Genomic DNA, 21,218 nt, shown 5'->3' on the forward strand with positions numbered 1-21,218 from the left:
TGTAAGGAATCTTTCAGAACATTATATACCACATATGTCAGACCAATCCTGGAGTATGCGGTTCCAGCATGGAGTCCATATCTAGTCAAGCATAAGACTAAACTGGAAAAGGTTCAAAGGTTTGCCACCAGACTAGTACCCGAGCTGAGAGGTATGAGCTACGAGGAGAGACAACGGGAATTAAACCTCACTTCGTTGGAAAACAGAAGAGTTAGGGGGGGGACATGATCACCACATTCAAGATTCTCAAGGGAATCGATAGGGTAGATAAAGACAATCTATTTAACATTAGTAGGAAGACACAGGTGGAAACTGAGTGCCCAAATGAGCCACAGAGACGTTAGAAAGAACTTTTTCAGTGTCAAAGTAGTTAACAGATGGAATGCATTAGGCAGTGATGTGGTGGAGGCTGACTCCATACACAGTTTCAAATGTAGATATGATAGAGCCCAATAGGCTCAAGGACTCTGTACATTTGATTGTTTGAGAGTTGATTGACAGTTGAGAGGCGGGACCAGAGAGCCGAAGCTTAACCCCCGCAAGTACACACACACACATCTCACTATACTGGAGGGAAGAAGGAATAGGGCGGACATGATAACAATATACACGATACTAAAAGGGATTGACAAAGTAGATGTAGAACCAGTGTTCATATTAAGAAATATCAGAATGAGAGGATATATTTGGGAACTGGGAAACGCAGATGAGTGACGGGAATGTCAGAAAGAACTTCTTCAGTCTTAGAGCCGTAAATAAGTGGAAGGCGAACAAGTGGACTCGATGAGGAAGTTGTCGAAGCCAGTTCCAGACACAACTTATTATTATTATTATTATTAACATCTTTATTGACAAAATTTATTACAAGTTTGCCTAATCTGAGGATTTCAATTAATTCTTATTAAAGTGAGGATACACAACTTGTAAAGGTAAATAAGATAAGAAAAACGGGTGAAAAAGAGTCACAGCGTTGAACTAAATGATGGCGGAGAGGCGTAGGGCTCAAGAGCAGACACCCGACCCCTGCAAGCTCCACTATAGGTGAGTACACCACCCCTCCCCCCCCACACCACCCCTCCCCCCCCCCCACCATAATCTCACCCCAACATTTACACCAATTTCGTAACGTTGATCAGTATTTCCTGTGGTCGGGTTGGGGGAAAAAATACGTCCTTGCATCCCTTCTCCCAGTGACCTCATCATCAGCTTACGGGTTATTCATGCCCGTGCCACCTTTTGCGTGGCTTAATCTTTATCAATCAATCAATCAACCCATCATCAGCACACACCACGACTCTCTTGACGTGACGACACACGAAGTGGACGGGGGTCGTGTTCAGAACATGAACAAATCCACAAGGGCCGTGACGAGGATTCGAACCTGCGTCCGAGAGCATCCCAGACGCTGCCTTAATCGACTGAGCAACATGTTCAACAACATGTTCACGTCACGACACACGAGGTGTACGTGTTCAAGACGTGTAGTGAGAAGTTCACCCTCGTCTCCCTCCTCTCTCTCCCTGTTACAAGCTGGACTGTTAACTCAAATGTGAGCACTGAACAAGAACAATTAGGTCAGATGTGAACAGTTTTTATTATTATTCTACCACAGACGTGGCCACACAGTTACAATGCTAACCAGCATATATACATTTTCTTCTGTCCTCGATGTGAACAGTGGCTGAAGCTGAACAGTTAGGTCAGGTGGTGAACATATATCGGATCACATGTGTGAATGTGTGTGTGAAACTGAACAGTCAAACTGCTGATGAACAGTCAGAATGTAGATGAAGTCAGAGAGTGGGGATGAACAATCAGATTGGGTGAACACGGCTACAGCAAGAGAACACTTACTAACATGCCTGAATATAACTGAGAGAACAGTGAACCGTTGAAAGTGTGAGGTGAACAGGTTTTTATATATATCAGTACGAACTGGCGTGGTAGGCCGGAGGGGGAGAGAGAGAGAGAGAGAGAGAGAGAGAGAGAGAGAGAGAGAGAGAGAGAGAGAGAGAGAGAGAGAGAGAGAGAGAGAGAGAGAGAGAGAGAGAGAGAGAGAGAGAGAGAGGGGGGGGAGAGAGGGAGAAGGAGGGAGACAGAGAGAGAAAGAAAGAGATAGAGAGACAGAGAAATGAAGAGGGAAGCAGAGAAGAAAGAGAGGGAGGCAGAGGGAGAGAAAGGGAAGGATAGAGAGACAGAGAAAGGGAGAGAGGGAGAATGAAAAAAGGACTGAGAGAGAACACACACACAAGAGTGCAGGGAAGACGGGACACCGCGAGCTTAGCTGCCATCCTGTAACTACACTTAGGTCATTACACACACACACAATAACAGGCTAACTAACAATAATGAATATTAACTAGCTTATTAACTAACAATAATAAATGACAATAACAGGCTACAAGATGACCTAGACAAACTGAATGAATGGTTCAACAAATGGCTACAAAAGATCAACTCGAGTAAATGTAAGGTAATGAAACTAGGCAGTGGAAACAGGAGGCCAGACACAGGATACAGCATAGGAGATGAAGTACTTCATGAAACGAACAGAGAGAAGGATCTAGGAGTTGATATCACACCAAACCTGTCTCCTGAAGCCCACATAGTAAGAATAACATCGGCGGCGTATGCGAGGCCGGCTAGCATCAGAACAGCCTTTAGGAACCTGTGTAAGGAATCATTCAGAACCTTGTATACCACTTATGTAAGACCAATCCTGGAGTATGCGGCCCCAGCATGGAGCCCGTACCTTGTTAAGCACAAGACGAAGCTGGAAAAAGTTCTGAGATATGCCACTAGGCTAATCGCTGGAAGACAGAAGAGCGCGGGAAGACATGATCACTACCTACAAAATTCTCAAAGGAATTGACAGGGTAGATAAAGATAAACTGTTTAAGACTGGCGGTACGCGAACAAGGGGACACAGGTGGAAACTGAGTACCCACATGAGCCACAGGGACGTTAGAAAAAACTTTTTCAGTGTCAGGGTAGTTAACAGTTGGAATGCACTAGGCAGTGATGTGGTGGAGGCTGACTCCATACACAGTTTCAAATGTAGATATGATAGAGCCCAGTAGGCTCAGGAATCTGTACACCTGTTGATTGACGGTTGAGAGGCGGGACCAAAGAGCCAGAGCTCAACCCCCGCAAGCACAACTAGATGAGTACAGTGCAGGGGAGGAAGTGTGATAACACCACCTCCATCCACACCTTCAAGAGCAGACAAGACAAAGAATTTGAACGTTAGGGAAAGTGAGTTATAAAAAGCAGCAGAAGACTTGTAAATGTACAGCAATATACCACCCGTCCTCCAACACTGGTACAGTACTTATATATATAAGTACTATATATATAAGTACTATATATATAAGTACTATATATATAAGTATTATATATATAAGTACTATACTTATGGTATAGTACTTATAGTAACTATTTGGTCGAGAGTACCAACATCTCTCAAGTTCCACCAACAAGTTAAGTTTTGTACTTATAAATTTTATATAGTCTTGAAAAAATAAAGTTAAAGCCTAACTTAAACATTCATAGGCTTTGTTTATCACATATATTAGGCCTAGGATAGCGTGTACTAGGCTTAGGCATGCTAGAAAAGGTTAGGTTAGGACCAATTTTGGCCAAATTCAATAATACAAAACATCAACTTTCTGGTCCATCACTATATTAACACTTCCCTCGAACAGTTACTGTGGGCACTGTTATTTTTAGGAGGCCGGGCTGAGGTTATATGAGGCCATATAAACCTCACTTCCCTTCACACACCGTCACGGGCTATTCATGCCCGTGCCACCTCTTGGGTGGCTTAATCTTTATCAGTCAATCAATCACACACCGTGAACGGTTATAGATACGCACCCCTAAGGTCCAGGCGGACACCCGAGCGACGATTCACGAAGCAGTTGCGCAAGTACTTATGAACCTGTACGTCTTTCCTCAATCTGTGACGGCTTTGGTTACATTTATTAAGCAGTTTACAAGCATGAAAACTTGCCAATCAACTGTTGTTATTGTTATAAACAGCCTCCTGGTGCTTCGGAGCTCATTAACTGTTTAATAATTGTAAACGAAGCCTACAAAGATTGAGAAAAGATGTACAGAAGGTTCGTAAGTGTTTGCGTAACAGCTTCGTGAATCTGGCCCCAAGGCGCCATACTGCGTCAGCGGCGGCAATTTGCACTACCAGTTAATTTTGTTAATTTTGCTCCTGGGGGGGGGGGGGGAAGGGAGGGGTAGTTTGTTGGCCAGCGTCACTCATCCTGTGAATGAACACCCGCCCCCCCCCTACTGCTGCAGGTGCAGCCCCCCCCCCCATCACCACAACCCCCCCCCCCCCCCCTCCTTGCCCAATAGCGTTGTTGTTGTTTCAGGTCCAGCTTCCCGGAACAACACGTTCCGAGCAGCACGGGCTATGGCGAGCCCGTAGCGGACTGATGCTCAATACCGTCTCTGTAGTAAGTTGGGTTCGTTCTCGACTTGCAAAAAAGGACTCCCGGGCGGGGACAGAAATGGTTGGGCACGTTTCCTTTCACCTAATGCTTTAATCTTTGATCAAACCGATCTTAAATCCTGTCCCATGGAGGACAGAAGAAAATGTGTATATGTTGGTTAGCATTGTAAATGTCTGGCCACGTCTGTGGTAGAAAAAAATACTGCGTGTGTGCATGTAACAGTAAACATACATCCTGGAGTTATAATATAAGCTCCGTGTACGCAATAAAAACAATAAAAGTAATGTCATCACTGAGAAAAATCATTGGAAAATTTCTCTCGTTGATATGTGATGATAATGTGACTTGTGTGTGTGTAGTGTCGTGAGTGGTCTCCGTCCGGGTGTGGCTGTGCCAGGAGGTGGCAGGAAATGGGGCGGTTGAGCCATCACGAGTTCTGAGTGATAAATATAACAACCAAAAACTCGGATTTACTTCACAAAATCGCATGAGGCTGGGAGGAGGGTTCGTCACGAGGCTACGGCGGGCCGACAGTGTTGGCCGACTGCAAGAGTGATATTTAATTATAGTCTTATTGTCAACGATTTATCAGATTACTGTTAAGAATTGTTGTATATCTATCTACACACACACGCGCACACACACACACGCACGCACATCCTGGTACACACAAGGGAAAACAACGCACATTTAACACCAGTGTCTGTTGACTATGACACTTTAAATGGGTCCACTGGCGACCTATCTGACATGAAGGGCGAGCCACACTAACTGGTGAGGTGGTGAAAGGTAGACACATGTAATAGAAGATAGTGAGGGTGACAGGGCACACCACAGGGACGCCACCAGCGTCACATGTAGGGAAGGTCGAGGGTCATAATATGCCCCCAACCCCTGCACGCCCACACACTTTATCAAGACTCCAACAACTGTTGTTGTATTTTTTGTATATTGTAGAAAGTCCAGTTTTGGATAAAAAGTGAAAAGAGTGACTTGAAAGGATTCGAATACCAGAAGTGTCAGTAATGGTGGAACCCATCCTGCTAATAGAACGTCGTATTTTGACGTGTACCGTACCTAAGGCCTGAAAATTGTCGTACTAGAAAATAGAAGCGGCTCACGAAATTGCCATAATGTCCCGTTTTCTATTTTGAGTCCTCTGGTAGGTTAGGATATGGGCACTTTTAGTACGACAGTTTCTTGACGTTGGGTAACCTTAAGAGGACGGGCTGGGACGGTGAGAGAATGGAAAAGAGAAAGTAGGCCAAGTGGAAGTATGAAGAATAAAGGCAAGATATGGTAGTAAACATAAGAGACGGGGACCCGTGCCAGTATGGCTGCGGATAATGCCAGAGGGGAGACGAACCCACCAATACTGGAGCAAAACACGAGAGAGATAACTGCTCGCCCCTAGACGTGACCTGCAGAGTAAGGACTTGATCAACTTGTGACACTAACCCGGCTATAGAGCGATGAAGGCCGTGATTAAGCTTAACCAACGCAGGGGCCACAGTACAAGAGGAGGAAGGGCAGGGGGGCACTGAGCCACGGGGACAACACCCACCCACCGGACTCCTGGTTCAACCTTGACGTCAAGCGGACGTCTGGACGCCTCCTCCGCCTGGGAGCCGCTGGATCACGTTTTGTTTTACGATTTGGATTTGCTACTGCCGTTAGGCATCCCTATTCGACGGTCCGGTTGTACGACGCCTGGCGCACGTGTCGCCTTGGGTCACGGGATTGTTGATAGATTTTTGTTTGTTTGACGTGTCCTGGCTGGTTCTCCCGACGGGGTGACGGTGTCCGGCGCCGGCTTGGCCGAGAGGTGCCGGGGGTTGGTGGGTCGTGGTAGGCTCCTGGTGTGCCCTCAGCCGTGGTGGGTGGCTGGCTTCTGCTCTGCCGAAGGGCACTGGATGACTTTTACATTTTAGTTGCGGGGTTCGAGTTTTTGGTTTTGCTACCCGGTGTCCTCTGTGGGGGGCGGGGCCGGTGCTGGTCACCCTGAGGCACTCCTGGGGCTCCCCAATCATCTGCCTGTCTGTGTTTCTTTGCCGCGAGGCATATTAGTTTCCAGTGACTGGCGTCACTCGTTTCGAGATTAGGCTTGGCGTTTCACCTTTCCGGGCTTCGCGATTAACTTTATATCCAAGTATTTCATCCAGTGTGCAGCCTAATGTGGAAGCCTGCCACACTGAATGTTTCCTGAGCATATCCAAACATTTAACATTACTGTCTTAGTTGTGTGTACCTGCCCTCTCAACTAATAGGCCATATTTTGTACGTTGCCGCAGCAACGTTACAACTGTAATTTAATAAGGAAAGTAATTGCTCATAAATTTGACGATCTCTATACACCAGACTGGACAGGTTAGGTGGGTTGGTTGGGTTCGTATGTTGCCAGGAGCGGAGTCATCAAGCAGTTACACAAGTACGACGAACCTGCACATTTTTCTCAAACTTTGGCGGCTTTGTTTACATATATTAAACTGTTTATGAGCTCAGACGCTCCCAGGAGCTGTTCATAACAATAACAACATGTTACTGGGAAGTTTGGATGCTGGTAAACTATTGAATATATTTGATAAATGTATAAATTCGATAAATGTAGATAAATTCGCCGAAGAGTGAGAAAAGATGCACAGGTTCGTAAGTACTTGTGTAACTGCTTGTTGAATCCTGGGGTTATTAAGGTTAATTATATTCTCAATTTCAATACGCGGCTGGTGACAGAACGGCAAGGTCGACTGCTCGTCCTGCAAGCACATGTAGGTGTGTAAAGATATATGTAAATAACCACATATTGACCTAAAGTCGTCCCCGATGGCATTGCTGATAACACAAACTCTTAAATCTGTTCACGTTGGCGAACAGCTGAGGCCAGTGACGTGGTCAGATGACGTCACAGGATGAGGGGGAGGGATAACAGAGCTGGCATGGATGACAACCGACTGACGGAACTTGCATACAAGATTGACAGTTGACACGGAACGTCATTTCTCACCGCCTGCCACACCCGCCCTCACTGATTACCTCCACTTAACTATTGGAGACTCTGAGGTGTTCTCTGAGGATTTGATTGATAAAGATTAAGCCAACCAGGAGGTGGCACGGGCATGAATAGCCCGTAATCTGAGGCTTTAGTCATTATGGTCATATGAGGTAAGTGCCGGGAGTAAACGACAATTTACCCGCGGGCGACAGAAATCTTCAAGGCTGTGACTCTGACATTTAATATGGAAGTGTTCCCTAGGATCACACTTGTGTTCTCCTCTTGCACCTCCATGGTGTTTCCTGCCTCCTGCCCCCCCCGTGGTGTACCTTGCCTCCTGCACCTCCATGTTGTCTTGCAATATTGCTATCACGAAAGAGCAGGTGGAGCGAGAGGTAATGATGTACGATAACTTGCAGACATCCGTCCCCCCTTGTTACTGTTATGTGTAGAGCGGCTAGACCAGTCACTCTCTCTGTGGGAGGTGCCCCCCCTCCCCCATGCTGGCCCTCACTCTCACTCACACTAGTTTAGTCACTCTCACTCTCTCACACTCTCACTCTTTCACACTCTCACTCTCTCACTCGCTTACTCACTAGCTTAGTCACTCTCTTAATCTCTTACTCACTAGCTTAGTCACTCTCACTCGCTTACTCACTAGCTTAGTCACTCTCTGAATCTCTTACTCACTAGCTTAGTCACTCACTCGCTTACTCACTAGCTTAGTCACTCTCTTAATCTCTTACTCACTAGCTTAGTCACTCACTCGCTTACTCACTAGCTTAGTCACTCTCTTAATCTCTTACTCACTAGCTTAGTCACTCACTCGCTTACTCACTAGCTTAGTCACTCTCTTAATCTCTTACTCACTAGCTTAGTCACTCACTCGCTTACTCACTAGCTTAGTCACTCTCTTAATCTCTTACTCACTAGCTTAGTCACTCTTAATCGCTTACTCGCTCACCAGAAACTTAATTATTTACTTAGCCATTCATATTTAATTCCTTACTCACTCGCTGAAGCATGGATCACATTCAGATTAATCAAGTTGTCACCTTTTAATAATGCAATTGAACCACGTTTTTCCCTTATAATGTTAAACATGTCTCCCAGCGTCTTAGATCAAAAAGAGGTGCTGATAAGTATTTACGTAAGCTGAGAACATAAGTTCTCAAAATTCTAATTTAAAATGTAAATATATTTTAGGAGTTTGAGATGTTTATACTGGAGTCCTTGTTCAGTTCCTCAGGCGTCTACCTTGAACTGCTTTTTGAGAATGTGAGAAACTATTTCAGAGGCACAACTGCTGGCGGACTTAAAATCTTTATATATATAATATATATTTATTATTATTATTATTATCTGTTGTTCATTAACGTCTAGTGCATTGTGGGTAAGATATAGTAAGTCATCCGGTTCACCAGGTTTTGTTACGTTACCGATCTTTGAGCATAACTTTTTTTTATTAATATATTAGGTACATCTGCATTTGTGCAGCTGCCCTAGGCTATATGAAGGGGAGTACAGTGTGTGTCAAAAAGTTAGCTCCGTGATGCTAAAAAATCCCCATCACACAGGATGGTTAGTCAAACAGAGGCATATGATCAGTAGTCTGCACTGACAGACTCTAGGTTCATTATGAGGATATCATCAACACAAGATTGAATAAGGCAGCAGTGATACTAAAAGTCCCCATCTCGCAGGATGGTTAGTCATACAGGGCCATATGTTCAGTAGCCTGCACTGGCAAATTTAGGGTACACTGAGGATATCTTCAAGAATACGAGAGTGAATAAAGTAATTGTAAAGCTCCAGGTACCTCATGCCAACTGGTCTGAAAAGTCTAATAACTGGGCATTCGGTAATGTAGTGTGGGAGATCATGCCGCAGTTCCTGCTCACAGAGTTTGCACCTGGAGTGCTCAGGATTGGGAGATCCGTCACCTGCAGCCACCTGCCACAGGTAACGGTAACCCAACCTGATCCTGGCAACCACTGTGTCGCACAGTCTGGTCCACGTTTTGTGCTGCCCATAAACATAGGCTTCAGAGCTGAACAAATCATAGCTTTTGATACTAGTGCTGTCAGGTCGTTGGGAGTCAGTAATTTCTTTCCTATCAGACCTGAGTGTTCGGACTGTCGAGTCTGGTCCATAGAAAACGTGAATATTTATGAGCAGTTACTGTTCTTAATAGGTTACATTTGTAATGTTGTTGCGACAACGTAAAGAAATGCGGCCAATTGGTTGAGAGGGCAGGCACACACTTAAGGGCGTAGTGTTAAATGTTTGGATATGCCCAGGAAACAACACAGTAGATGGCAGCGGCCTATATAACACGGTAGAGGGCAGCGATTAGAGAGTATGTCACATATTAATGTCATGCACTCATCCTTGTATATATATAACTACTCATTATCACTATGTATATCCATACATAATATTGTTATTGTTGTTATACACTGTACTTCTATGTAGAATACATTGTACCATACACACTACACCACCAGTACAGGTCTATCACACACACTATACACAGGTGTGTGTATAGTGGGCAGATTTTGCACCTGTGCAGGTCTACCAGACGCACTATACATCATCTATACAGGTCCACCACACTACACAGGTCCACTACACACCACACTACACAGGTTAACCACACACTACACACCACAGTACACAGGTCCACTACACACCACACTACACAGGTCCACTACACACCACACACTACACAGGTCCACTACACACCACACACTACACACCACACTACACAGCACACACTACACACCACACTACACACCACACACTACACACCACACACTACACACCACACCACACATTACACACCACACCACACACTACACACCACACTACACACCACAGTACACAGGTCCACTACACACCACAGTACACAGGTGGACTACACACCACACTACACAGGTACACCACACACTACACACCACACTACACAGGTCCATGCCAAGTCATGTGGGAATAATAGGAAATGACATTGCAGACGAAGCTGCAAAACTTGCAACTAAAGAAGAAATGTAGACATTTACATACCACAGAGTCTATCACAGATAGACTACACACCACACTACACAGGTCCACACCACACACTACACACCACACCACACACTACACACCACAGTACACAGGTACACACCACACACCATACTGACTTGTCTTCGACGAGGTCTCTGCGGCATTATCGTCCTGAAACTATAAGACACTTTGTTAGAGCAGTGATTGTGGAGGCTTACCTCACCTTGTGTTGGGGTGAAGGGAAGGGCAGGGTGGGGAGGAAGGGAAGAAGGGATGGAGAGGAAGGGAAGAAGGGATGGGGAAGAAGCTGGAAAAACACTAAACTGGGTGATGGAGAACCTGATGGACAAAAAACAAAGGGTCTCGGTTCTCTCCCACACCTCTCTGAGGAGGTGTGGGACTGGAGGGTTGGGACAAGTGTGTGATCCCAAAACTTTGGTCCTACGACCATTGGTCTTCCTAATCCAAGTGCATGACCTTCCCACCCGAGGGAGTGACATCAATTTGTTTACATTTCAATTTTGCCCCGAAAGGCGCGTTCAGTGGGCAGCGTCACTCGTTTTCTTTTCACACAATGAGGAATATAATAACCGATGATAATTTCAGATAATTATATTGAAACCTTATTTAACTCCATCAGTGGGCAGACATGTGACTGTTAGAATTAAACCCAAACAAGTGTAAAGTAACGAAGATGAAGAAGGAAGAAATAGCGAAGATACCTTCTGTTGGCTCAAGAGGGAAGCAACAACTGGGATCACAAAGAGAAAAAGACATGGGAATGGATATAATTCCAACGTTATCTGAGGCACACACAAACAGGGTAACATCAGCTGCATGTGGGAACTAGCAAACATTTGTACGACATTTTAAAACCTAAACTGCTAACATAATATAAATATTAGAATATGCAGCACCGGCCTGGAACCCGCATATTATGAAGCACAAAAAGAAAACTGTCTTATCTCCTCTTTACGAAATAAACACTTTAAATTTTTGTATATATCCTAATAAAATAGTTTAATTATAATATGATAATAGTGATAGTAATAGTAGCAATAACAGGTGATTGAACTGGGCACAATTGATCAATGTAATTTGTGTGTGGTGAGGACGGGCAGATGGGAGCCACACTCACGGCCTGAAGATTGATTGATGAAGATTAAGCCACCCAAAAGGTGGCACGGGCATGAATAGCCCGTAAGTGGTGGCCCTTTTGAGCCATTACCAGTAACAAGAGCTGATACTGGAGATCTGTGGAGGTGCGACTGCACCCTGCGTGACGGGAGATGTCTCCCGTGCCGCCTGAAGGAAATAAGAGCCTTTATAACACCTCCGTGACTGTGGTCCAACAGGGCGCTGTGAGACACCCTGGTGGCGCGCCAGGGTGGCGGAGGGGCAGGTACTGGTCAAGGATGTGGGTGTGTCTGGCACCACCACCACCACCACCACGTATAGGGAGAGACAATTGGAATACGAAGAGAAAGGCAGAGGTGAGGAGGAGACTGCGAAGGTTAACTGAATACTGCTGCACAGAGAATGTCAGAAATTAGAGCCAGATTTATAGTGGCGCTGTTAACACGCAAGCCATATTTCTCTCGTTTTTCTCCTGCCTCCTTCGGTTTTCATCTGAGTCAGGAACCAGATCATGTCTCTCTGTCGGTAACGCCTATACTACAAACACCACACACAAGCGAGCACGATCAACTTTCCCTTTCAGCCAGAGGCGAAAAAAACTTATAAGTAGCACCTCATCAGTGGCCGGAACTCTCGTAGCCTATCTTGCTTGTTCTCCTTGATGGTCCAGACTTTATATTCTCCACTACTTGTTCACGAGTCATCTAGCTAATCTGTCTCTGAATTCGCACACATGCTTCACTTTGCTGCTTCCATCCCTCGGTCCTAACAAGCTCTCTTTAACTATTCTCAAAGCATTTTGCTGGTGACGGTCATGTACTAACGGAGAACCCGTGGGACTTGTGAGTGTCCCAATGTGTTCACCTAGTTGTGCGTGCGGGGGTTGAGCTCTGTTCTTTCGGCCCGCCTCTCAACTGTTACTAACTACCTTTTTTCCTCCACACCACACACACACACACACACACACACCCCAGGAAGCAGCCCGTGACTGCTGACTAACTCCCAGATACCTATTTACTGCTAGGTAACAGGGGCATAGAGTGAAAGAAACTCTGCCCATTGTTTCTCACCGTAGCCCGGGATCGAACCCGGGACCACAGGATCACGTGCCCAGCGTGCTGTCCGCTCGGCCGCCGGCTGTGTGTGTGTGTGGGGGGGGGGGGGGTTCTATAATTGGCTGGTGGATTTACAACTCATGGCTTCTTCATCAAGGTTAAACACTTGCCAACAGGCTTCGGGTGGGTATATTTTAAACAATCCCAAGTATAAACAACCGCTTATTGAAATTAATCTGACTTTAGACGAGAATATGTGAAATAAAATAAGTTTTTTGTACTAAGTAATGATTTATTCTTGAACATATAATAATAATAATACTAATAATAATAATAATAATAATAATAATAATAATAATAAAAATATTTCATATATACTTATTAAATAACGAGGATAAAATGGAACATACAATAGTATTAAATTTGAAGATCATATGATAGGCGAGGCTTGTCTGGCATATGAGGTGGTCAGTACAATAGGTGACCGCTGACCTTGAGTGAACAATTGCCAGCATTACTTGTGTAAAGGAGGAAATAAATGTATACGTTTATCTCTCAGAATGTTCGGTAATATATTTATTGTTTGTGATGTGTGTCTATGTATGTATTAACACGTTGTGCTGAACGGGGTGAGAATAGCTTGAGTTACCTCATCCCTTTGTGTGTATTTTACCTCAATAAACTTATTTCAATTTCAATTGGGGGAAAGATGGTTCCGTTATTTAGGGAGCCACAGTGTACAAGGTCGCCGCCCCGCCGTCACGTCACCCAGACTGGACCACGCCCTCAGTAGTGCTGCTCTCCGCGGCATTAACCAATTACCTTATTCCATTCACTCTAGGAGACTCGAACCTCGGGCCCCACGCGCGTGTGAGGCCGAAGCTCTATCGATCGAGCTATTGAGTCCCCAGTTCGAGTCCCCTAGACCCCAGCAACCCGTTCTCGCACTGGCTTATAGTCAATATTTGGCTTATTAATAAGTGCATATGTGACATACTAATTTATTGTGAATATTTGAGTTTTCCTTGAAAAGCTGAATAGAAAACACCGACCTAACCTAACCTAACCTTCTTAGTATGTTAAGATAAGCATCTTATTGCTTCTTAATTACAATTAGTACTTAACGTATACCTATATTGATATTACAGTTTTATAAAAATAATAAAACAAAACTAAAATATTTAAATAAATTGTAAAGTAACTCAGGATATTGTCAAAATTTTGTATAAAATCTCTATTTTTAATAAAACTGAAAAAAATCAAATATTAAAACTGGTGTATAGTGAGTCAGTATGAAGAGTTTCTACCTGGAAAAACAAAATATAACTTGGAATATACCATATATGTACTTATTAATATGCCAAATATTGACTATAAGCAATACGTGATATATGTACTGTCTTGTGCGAGAGCAGGTTGACCCCAGCTGAATGGAATGTATTTTTCCACGGAAGTGTGGACGATAATTTAATTGCTTTATCGTTTTCTCAATCAACTGACATTCTGAATTGATTTGAATTTACCTGAGGGGCACCATCTCTGGTGGCTTAGAAAACAAAAGGCCGGCGGCTTGTCAAAGGTCCCTCCTGCATTATCTTTCTTGTATGTATTTCAACGGGTAAAATAAAGAGTGCAGCGTAACAGAGTTTGGGAGGTGGTACTAGGCCAGTGGGCTTGACTAGGCCGCCGGTGGGTCAGTAGGCTCACACAGCCTAGGCCAGGCCTGGACAACCTTTAAACTGTGCTCGCCAAAATCGCCAAATTCCCGCCTGCCAACCGAAATTTTTGGGGACATTATTATTATTATTATTATTATTATTATTATTATTATTATTATTATTATTATTATTATTATTATTTTTATGTGTCTTTTAAGTAATGTGAGAACCTTTCAAATGATCATATTACAGCTGAAAAATCAAAGAATATTCTAAGAGTGATTATTTTAAGTCATTTAATGTAAGATTGAATGAATGCAAAATCTAGTGACGGATTTTTTACTTAACGGTCATTCAACCCTGTTGATAGCGTGGATATTTTTGGTCAGCCTTTAAGTGTAATTCTCACTGCCATATAAAACCACATAATTTAAAGTAGCAATTTTTAACATCAGCGAAAGAGTAAACAATAATTCTGATTCTTTTACATGAGATCAATTAGCCATAATGTTTCTTAATACATTACTGTACCCAATTTCATCATTGTTTTACTTGGCTAAAGTACAAAAATAGGAAAGAAAATTAGACACGCGTTTTACTAATTCTTATTCTCGTTACAATTAAGAGTATAAGCCTAGCAACTACAATTAAGAGTATTAACCTAGTAACTACAATTAAGAGTATTAACCTAGTAACCACAATTAAGAGTATAAGCCTAGCAACTACAATTAAGAGTATTAACCTAGTAACTACAATTAAGAGTATTAACCTAGTAACCACAATTAAGAGTATAAGCCTAGCAACTACAATTAAGAGTATAAGCCTAGCAACCACAATTAAGAGTATAAGCCTAGCAACTACAATTAAGAGTATAAGCCTAGCAACCACAATTAAGATTATAAGCCTAGCTACTACAATATAAGCCTTCTTGTTTCATTTTCTTATCACTTATCATTACTCAAGCACTTCTTAAGTGTTTGTTTCTTGCTTGGAGTTATATCTTAGTGTTACGATAAGTTTCTTATCGCTCTACTTAATAATATTGTATTTTAAGTTAAAATATATATACAACTCGACGAAGAAGTTGGATATTTATTTGTTGAATTATTTTTTTAAGGTGATTCTTGGGTTTCGCGTGCCAGAAAAAATAGTACTTTGCGTGCCAAGTTCGGCACGAGTGCCAAGGGTTGTCCACCCTGGTTTATTCCGTAAATGTTCTGGTTTATTTCTCTAACCTCATGGTAAGTACTTATGGTGACGCCGACCACACAGTGGGTGGGTGTATGGTGGGCGGACACAGCGGGTGGGTGGGTGGGAGGTGGGACACAGCGGGTGGGTGGCCGGACACAGCGGGTGGGTGGGTGGTGGGCAGACACAGCGGGTGGGTGGGTGGGCGGACACAGCGGGTGGGTGGGTGGGAGGTGGGCGGACACAGCGGGTGGGTGGGTGGGAGGTGGGCGGACACAGCGGGTGGGTGGGCGGACACAGCGGGTGGGTGGGCGGACACAGCGGGTGGGTGGGTGGTGGGCGGACACAGCGGGTGGGTGGGAGGTGGGCGGACACAGCGGGTGGGTGGGCGGACACAGCGGGTGGGTGGGTGGTGGGCGGACACAGCGGGTGGGTGGGAGGTGGGCGGACACAGCGGGTGGGTGGGCGGACACAGCGGGTGGGTGGGTGGTGGGCGGACACAGCGGGTGGGTGGGCGGACACAGCGGGTGGGTGGGTGGTGGGCGGACACAGCGGGTGGGTGGGAGGTGGGCGGACACAGCGGGTGGGTGGGCGGACACAGGGAAGGATGCAGGGAGACAGGAGAAACAAGGAGAGAGCGACCCATCTATATATACACCCCGCCACCCGCCCCACACATGGGATCTAGTGCCCTCTTCATCGTGATGTGAAGGTTGTGAAGAGTTGTGAAGAACAGGGAGGGTTAGTGGGGTTGTAAACCGCTCCGGAGAGGTGTGTGAAGGGTTCTACAACTCTAAGTTAGTTGTGAAAGGTTGTGTAGCTTATTGGAGAGTTGCGCTTGTGTGGGGTTGTGGAGAGTTGTGAAGGATTATGGACTGATGCTGATCTGTGGAGAGTTGTATAGCGCGCTAGAGTTGTGTGAAGAGTTGTGAATTGACTGTGCGGTGTGTAGGTGTGCATTCCTGGATGTCTATAACACCTAGCATGTCCTTAGGCTAGGCTCGTTCAAACGGCAGCCGACCCCAAGATGCATTTATGAATTTGAATGTATTGTGTATTAAAATGGGTTTATTCTCGTATATAAATTCATATTAATGTGTATTAGAGTTCAGTGTATAGTTTGACGTAGGTTACGTTAGGTCCTTAGCTTCTACTGGCAGTTATTTGTATTTAAAGTACGTGGTTCAAGCATTTACAGCAACCCTTCTTCTTCAGGCTAAGTTCATTCCATCCAACGGCCGACCCCATTCCTCGACATGCCATTCACTCAAAATAGTAATTTAATCAAATAGAAATTAATATTATTATATATTACCATATTATACATATTGAGGCGTAGGTTAGATTAGGTGGTTAGGTTCTGTTGGCAAGTATTTACAACGTGTTGTGATGCCAGGTTCGTTAAAGCAGCGCCCGCTATCCCAACTTCCAGACGCGTTCGTCAATTTTAACGAATATTAATATTATTAATATTTAAAAAGTTTGTTCACATATATAAATACGTATTATTCTCCACCAAACACTCTGGTGAGGGTGGTGCAGTTGCTCGAAGATATCACGTTATCGTGACTTCTTTGTGTACTTAAAGACACATTTGACCTTGTTTGAGGTCTGGCGTAACGGGGCGTGACACCCTGGGGTCATAACAGTGACGGGGCGTGACACCCTGGGGTCATGACAGTGACGGGGCGTGACACCCTGGGGTCATGACAGTGACGGGGAGTGACACCCTGGGGTCATAACAGTGACGGGGCGTGACACCCTGGGGTCATGATAGTGACGGGGCGTGACACCCTGGGGTCATGACAGTGACGGGGCGTGACACCCTGGGGTCATAACAGTGACGGGGCGTGACACCCTGGGGTCATAACAGTGACGGGGCGTGACACCCTGGGGTCATAACAGTGACGGGGCGTGACACCCTGGGCCGTGACTGTTATTGACAGGTGTCACCAGGGGTGCTGCCTCCCCTTATTACATGTTTACCTTGTGTAAACACGCGTCTCCACTTTGTCAGGGGGCCGAGGTGCTGCCCCTTTGGTTCCACCACTGAGACAAGGATGCCACTTTTCTCTGGCAACGGTGGCAGCCACACGGAGTGGGTTTAAATTAAATTTTGCCCCCGAAGGGCTTGTTTTTTTGGGTAGAATTACGCATCCTGTGAGTGAAGATTCCGTCATAGGAGCACGTACAGGCTACCCTGTGACTCTGTAACATCTCCATTGCTCAAACAATTATGTATTAGCGATAAGACCTGCCATTATTGTATAATGACTTTCTGTAAATATATAGCTCTCGAAATAGAACATTCTCTGTAACTTGCTGACATTGTGATTATAAGGTGTGAAGGATAGATATAATTGTTAATGTAATTACCATTTAAGATGAGGTCTGATAAAGACCTTTTGTGCCCTCGGTAATAGTTTTTGCGCTACCGCTCACATGATGAGTATGGGGTGCACAATAAAATAGATGCCTTCGGCGGCAACAATCAAATAAATAACGTCGGAAAACCTTACATTTAAAGAACACAATAAAGTAGCCGTCACAACTACAAGAAAAATGTGACAGGTTGGATAACAAGAACCTTTCACACCAGAGATGCTACACCGATGATGATACTCTTCAAGACGCTAGTGCTCTCTAGAGTGGAGTACTGCTGCACAATGACAGCCCCTTTCAAAGCTGGAGAAATTGCTGACCTGGAGAGCGTGCAGAGATCCTTTACTGCTAGAATCCACTCAGTAAAACATCTAAACTATTGGGACCGACTAAAGAGCCTAAATTTGTATTCTCTTGAGCGCAGGCGGGAGAGATACATAATAATTTACGTGGAAAATAGTAGAGGGTCTGGTCCCAAACCTGCACACAGAAATAACATCACATGAGACCAGGAGGCATGGCAGGATGTGCAGAATATCCCCGTTGAAAAGCAGAGGTGCAACAGGTACTCTGAGAGAGAACTCTATCAACATCAGAGGCCCGAGACTGTTCAACACGCTTCCACTACACATAAGGGACATAACTGGCCGACCCCTCACAGTGTTCAAGAGAGAACTATCAACATCAGAGGCCCGAGACTGTTCAACACGCTTCCACTACACATAAGGGACATAACTGGCCGACCCCTCACAGTGTTCAAGAGAGAACTATCAACATCAGAGGCCCGAGACTGTTCAACACGCTTCCACTACACATAAGGGGCATAACTGGCCGACCCCTCACAGTGTTCAAGAGAGAACAGGATAAACACCTCCAAAGGATACCTGATCAACCAGGCTATGACTCCTACGTCAAGCTGCGAGCAGCAGCGTCCAAGAGCCTAGTTGACCAGTCCAGCAACGAGGAGGTCTGGTCGACGACCGGGCCGCGGGGACGCTAAGCCCCGAAATCATGTCAAGATAACCTTAAGGTAAGGTTCACCGACAGCAGCCACCGTGTTCCCCTCGAGGCCGCTCGTCCCATACTTTACCCTCCTTCACCTTCCCCACCTACCCTTCTCCACCTCCGAACCATTTGCATGTGTAGGCATCCATCAGGAGACTGTGGAGTTGCGCTCTGTTTGTCGGTCTTTGCTCTCCAGGGCGCAAAGGCAGGGTAGGTTGATACGGGGGGAGAAGCTGTCACCCATGCAGCAGGTCCACCCTCTCCACGGCACCGAAATTTTCCAATGGAAAGGCAAGCGCCAATACGATTGGTTCCAGCGCCGTCGCAGGAACTGTCAGATCGAGGTTGAAGGCAACAACGAACTGCCCCCAGGGGCTCCAGCTCCGGAGTTGACCTCGAAGTTGGTAAAGGAAGACACAGTGACTCCCAACCCGGAGACCGCCGTGGTCGGGGCCGGAGAAGAACCACCCCAGCAAGGGTATGGAGGGCCCCAGCCTCCTGAAGCAGAGCCTGGGGGGGCCGCACGAGCCCCAGGAGGTGGACGACCCGGCCCCGCACCTACGGGTTCAAGTGAGCATCACAGCCCTCTTTCACCCGAGGCCGACTTCCTTCATGACCCAGCAGAAGGAAGAGTGATAATTATTAATTACAACAATTATTATTATAATTATTATAATAATAATATCATTAATTGATAATTATTACTATTGTAATAATTAATTATATTATTATTATAATAACAATATAATTAATTAATAATTATTACTCTTTTTTCTGCTGGGTCATGAAGGAAGCATTTACCCTACCATTTACCCTACCATTTACCCTACCATTTACCCTACCATTTACCCTACCATTTACCCTACCATTTACAACTTACTTTCATTACTGTAACCATGAGGAGGAGGGTAAAAATAGCCTGATATAGAGTAACTTAAGTTATTCTAGTAACTTAAGTCAGAGTAACTTAAGTTACTCTATCCTTTTGAGATGTATCATACTGTCTCAATAAACGTACCTGAACTGTAACCATCTTCACTAAACACTGTCTTCATCAATAAATAAACTACGTAAAACAAACTAACATTTAATCAACACGTAGAATTTAACATGCTAAATGTTAGTGAGGGAAGACCCTGGTATTTAGCGTGCTTGGAAAGTGGTATCATTTTTCATTACGTACAATGGGGGGTGGCACTTAGGGGTCGACCCCCAACCCGCTATTGGCCATCCCCGGCCAAAGACCAGTCACCCTGCAAAGTTGTGCGTTGGCCGCCTGGCCTCCTACCTCGAATAGACACATTCTCTTATATAGATATGGATGTATAGTAGTGAAATTTACGGGGCTCGCCATAGCCCGTGCTACATGGACATTTCGTTCTGAGTAGCTAAATGTAAACTCATAAAGGACACTAGGGAAGTACACACACGTACACGTGCAGTAAACTGGCGGTGTTTACACTTGTTTAATCCCCCGGGGGGGGGGGAGGGGGATGTACACGGGCGGAATACATTTAGTAGAATGTATACAGATGTATACACTTACTGTGGCGACTGAAGACTAGAGGATCCTTGCAGGAGTCGGACGAGGTCACTCTCCACCACCACCACCACTACCACACCATCATCCTGGGGTCACGCCCTCGCTCGTCTGACCCCTTGCTGCCCTGACCCCCCTGGTGACTTCCGGTGACTCTGCCCACCTTCTAGTTTGTGTTTTGCCCCTTGACCTCACGGCGGAGCTATGACCCAGTTGGTGAGTTTGAAGATTGTGGCAAGTGTGGCTGAGAATGTCAGGTGTGGAAGAATGTGGCAGCCGGCGCCCGCCAGATAGGGTCACGTCACCTGGGGGTCACACCCTGGCCCTTGAGGTCACTACTGGGGTCACGAGGCGGCTCTCCAACGGCTTTATGACAACTGCTGATGCTTTCACCCTGACGACGCTGCAGATAGGTACGCACTCAAACAATGGAGGCACTGCACCAGGGGGCGGCACTGCACCAGGGGCGGCACTGCACCAGGGGCGGCACTGCACCAGGGGCGGCACTGCACCAGGGGCGGCACTGCACCAGGAATGGCACTGCACCAAGAGCAGCACTGCACCACCTCTCCAACACACCGACTGTGGGAACTCCGCCCCGCCCCACCTTCCGTGCCAACTCTTAGCTCCCTGTGGTGCCAACTCCTCCCCCGCTCACCCTTCACCCTCACCCAATTACCACCCTCACCACCCGCTCCTCCACCTTCATGCCAAATACTCTCCACCCTTAGTTCATCCCCCCCCCCACCC

General features: G+C 45.5%; 2 protein-coding genes across 4 annotated transcripts in view; one reads left to right on the top strand and one right to left on the bottom strand.

The window, feature by feature from the left end:
- The window catches only part of LOC123758293 (uncharacterized), a 59,970-nt gene extending 38,882 nt beyond the window's left edge, over window positions 1-21,088 (bottom strand). Inside the window, exons 1-2 of one of the 2 annotated variants that reach the window (XM_045742498.2) lie at window positions 20,475-21,088; window positions 10,641-10,680 (exon numbers count right to left, since the gene is read on the bottom strand). In XM_045742498.2, the coding sequence (XP_045598454.2) occupies window positions 10,641-10,667 (27 nt within the window). In that variant the 5' untranslated portion in view covers window positions 10,668-10,680; window positions 20,475-21,088. The remainder of the gene's footprint in view (window positions 1-10,640; window positions 10,681-20,474) is intronic. The other variant, XM_045742499.2, reaches the window with a different exon arrangement.
- The window catches only part of LOC123758295 (probable basic-leucine zipper transcription factor I), an 82,550-nt gene that overhangs the window by 28,322 nt on the left and 33,010 nt on the right, over window positions 1-21,218 (top strand). The window contains exon 1 of one of the 2 annotated variants that reach the window (XM_045742500.2): window positions 7,357-7,628. The exons of the other annotated variant lie outside the window; for it this stretch is intronic. The gene's annotated coding sequence lies outside the window, so the exon portion shown is untranslated. Of the gene's footprint in view, window positions 1-7,356; window positions 7,629-21,218 lie in introns of those variants that run through there. 2 annotated transcript variants of the gene reach the window in all.

Source organism: Procambarus clarkii, chromosome 11, assembly GCF_040958095.1.
Source record: "Procambarus clarkii isolate CNS0578487 chromosome 11, FALCON_Pclarkii_2.0, whole genome shotgun sequence".
Taxonomy (NCBI): domain Eukaryota; kingdom Metazoa; phylum Arthropoda; class Malacostraca; order Decapoda; family Cambaridae; genus Procambarus; species Procambarus clarkii.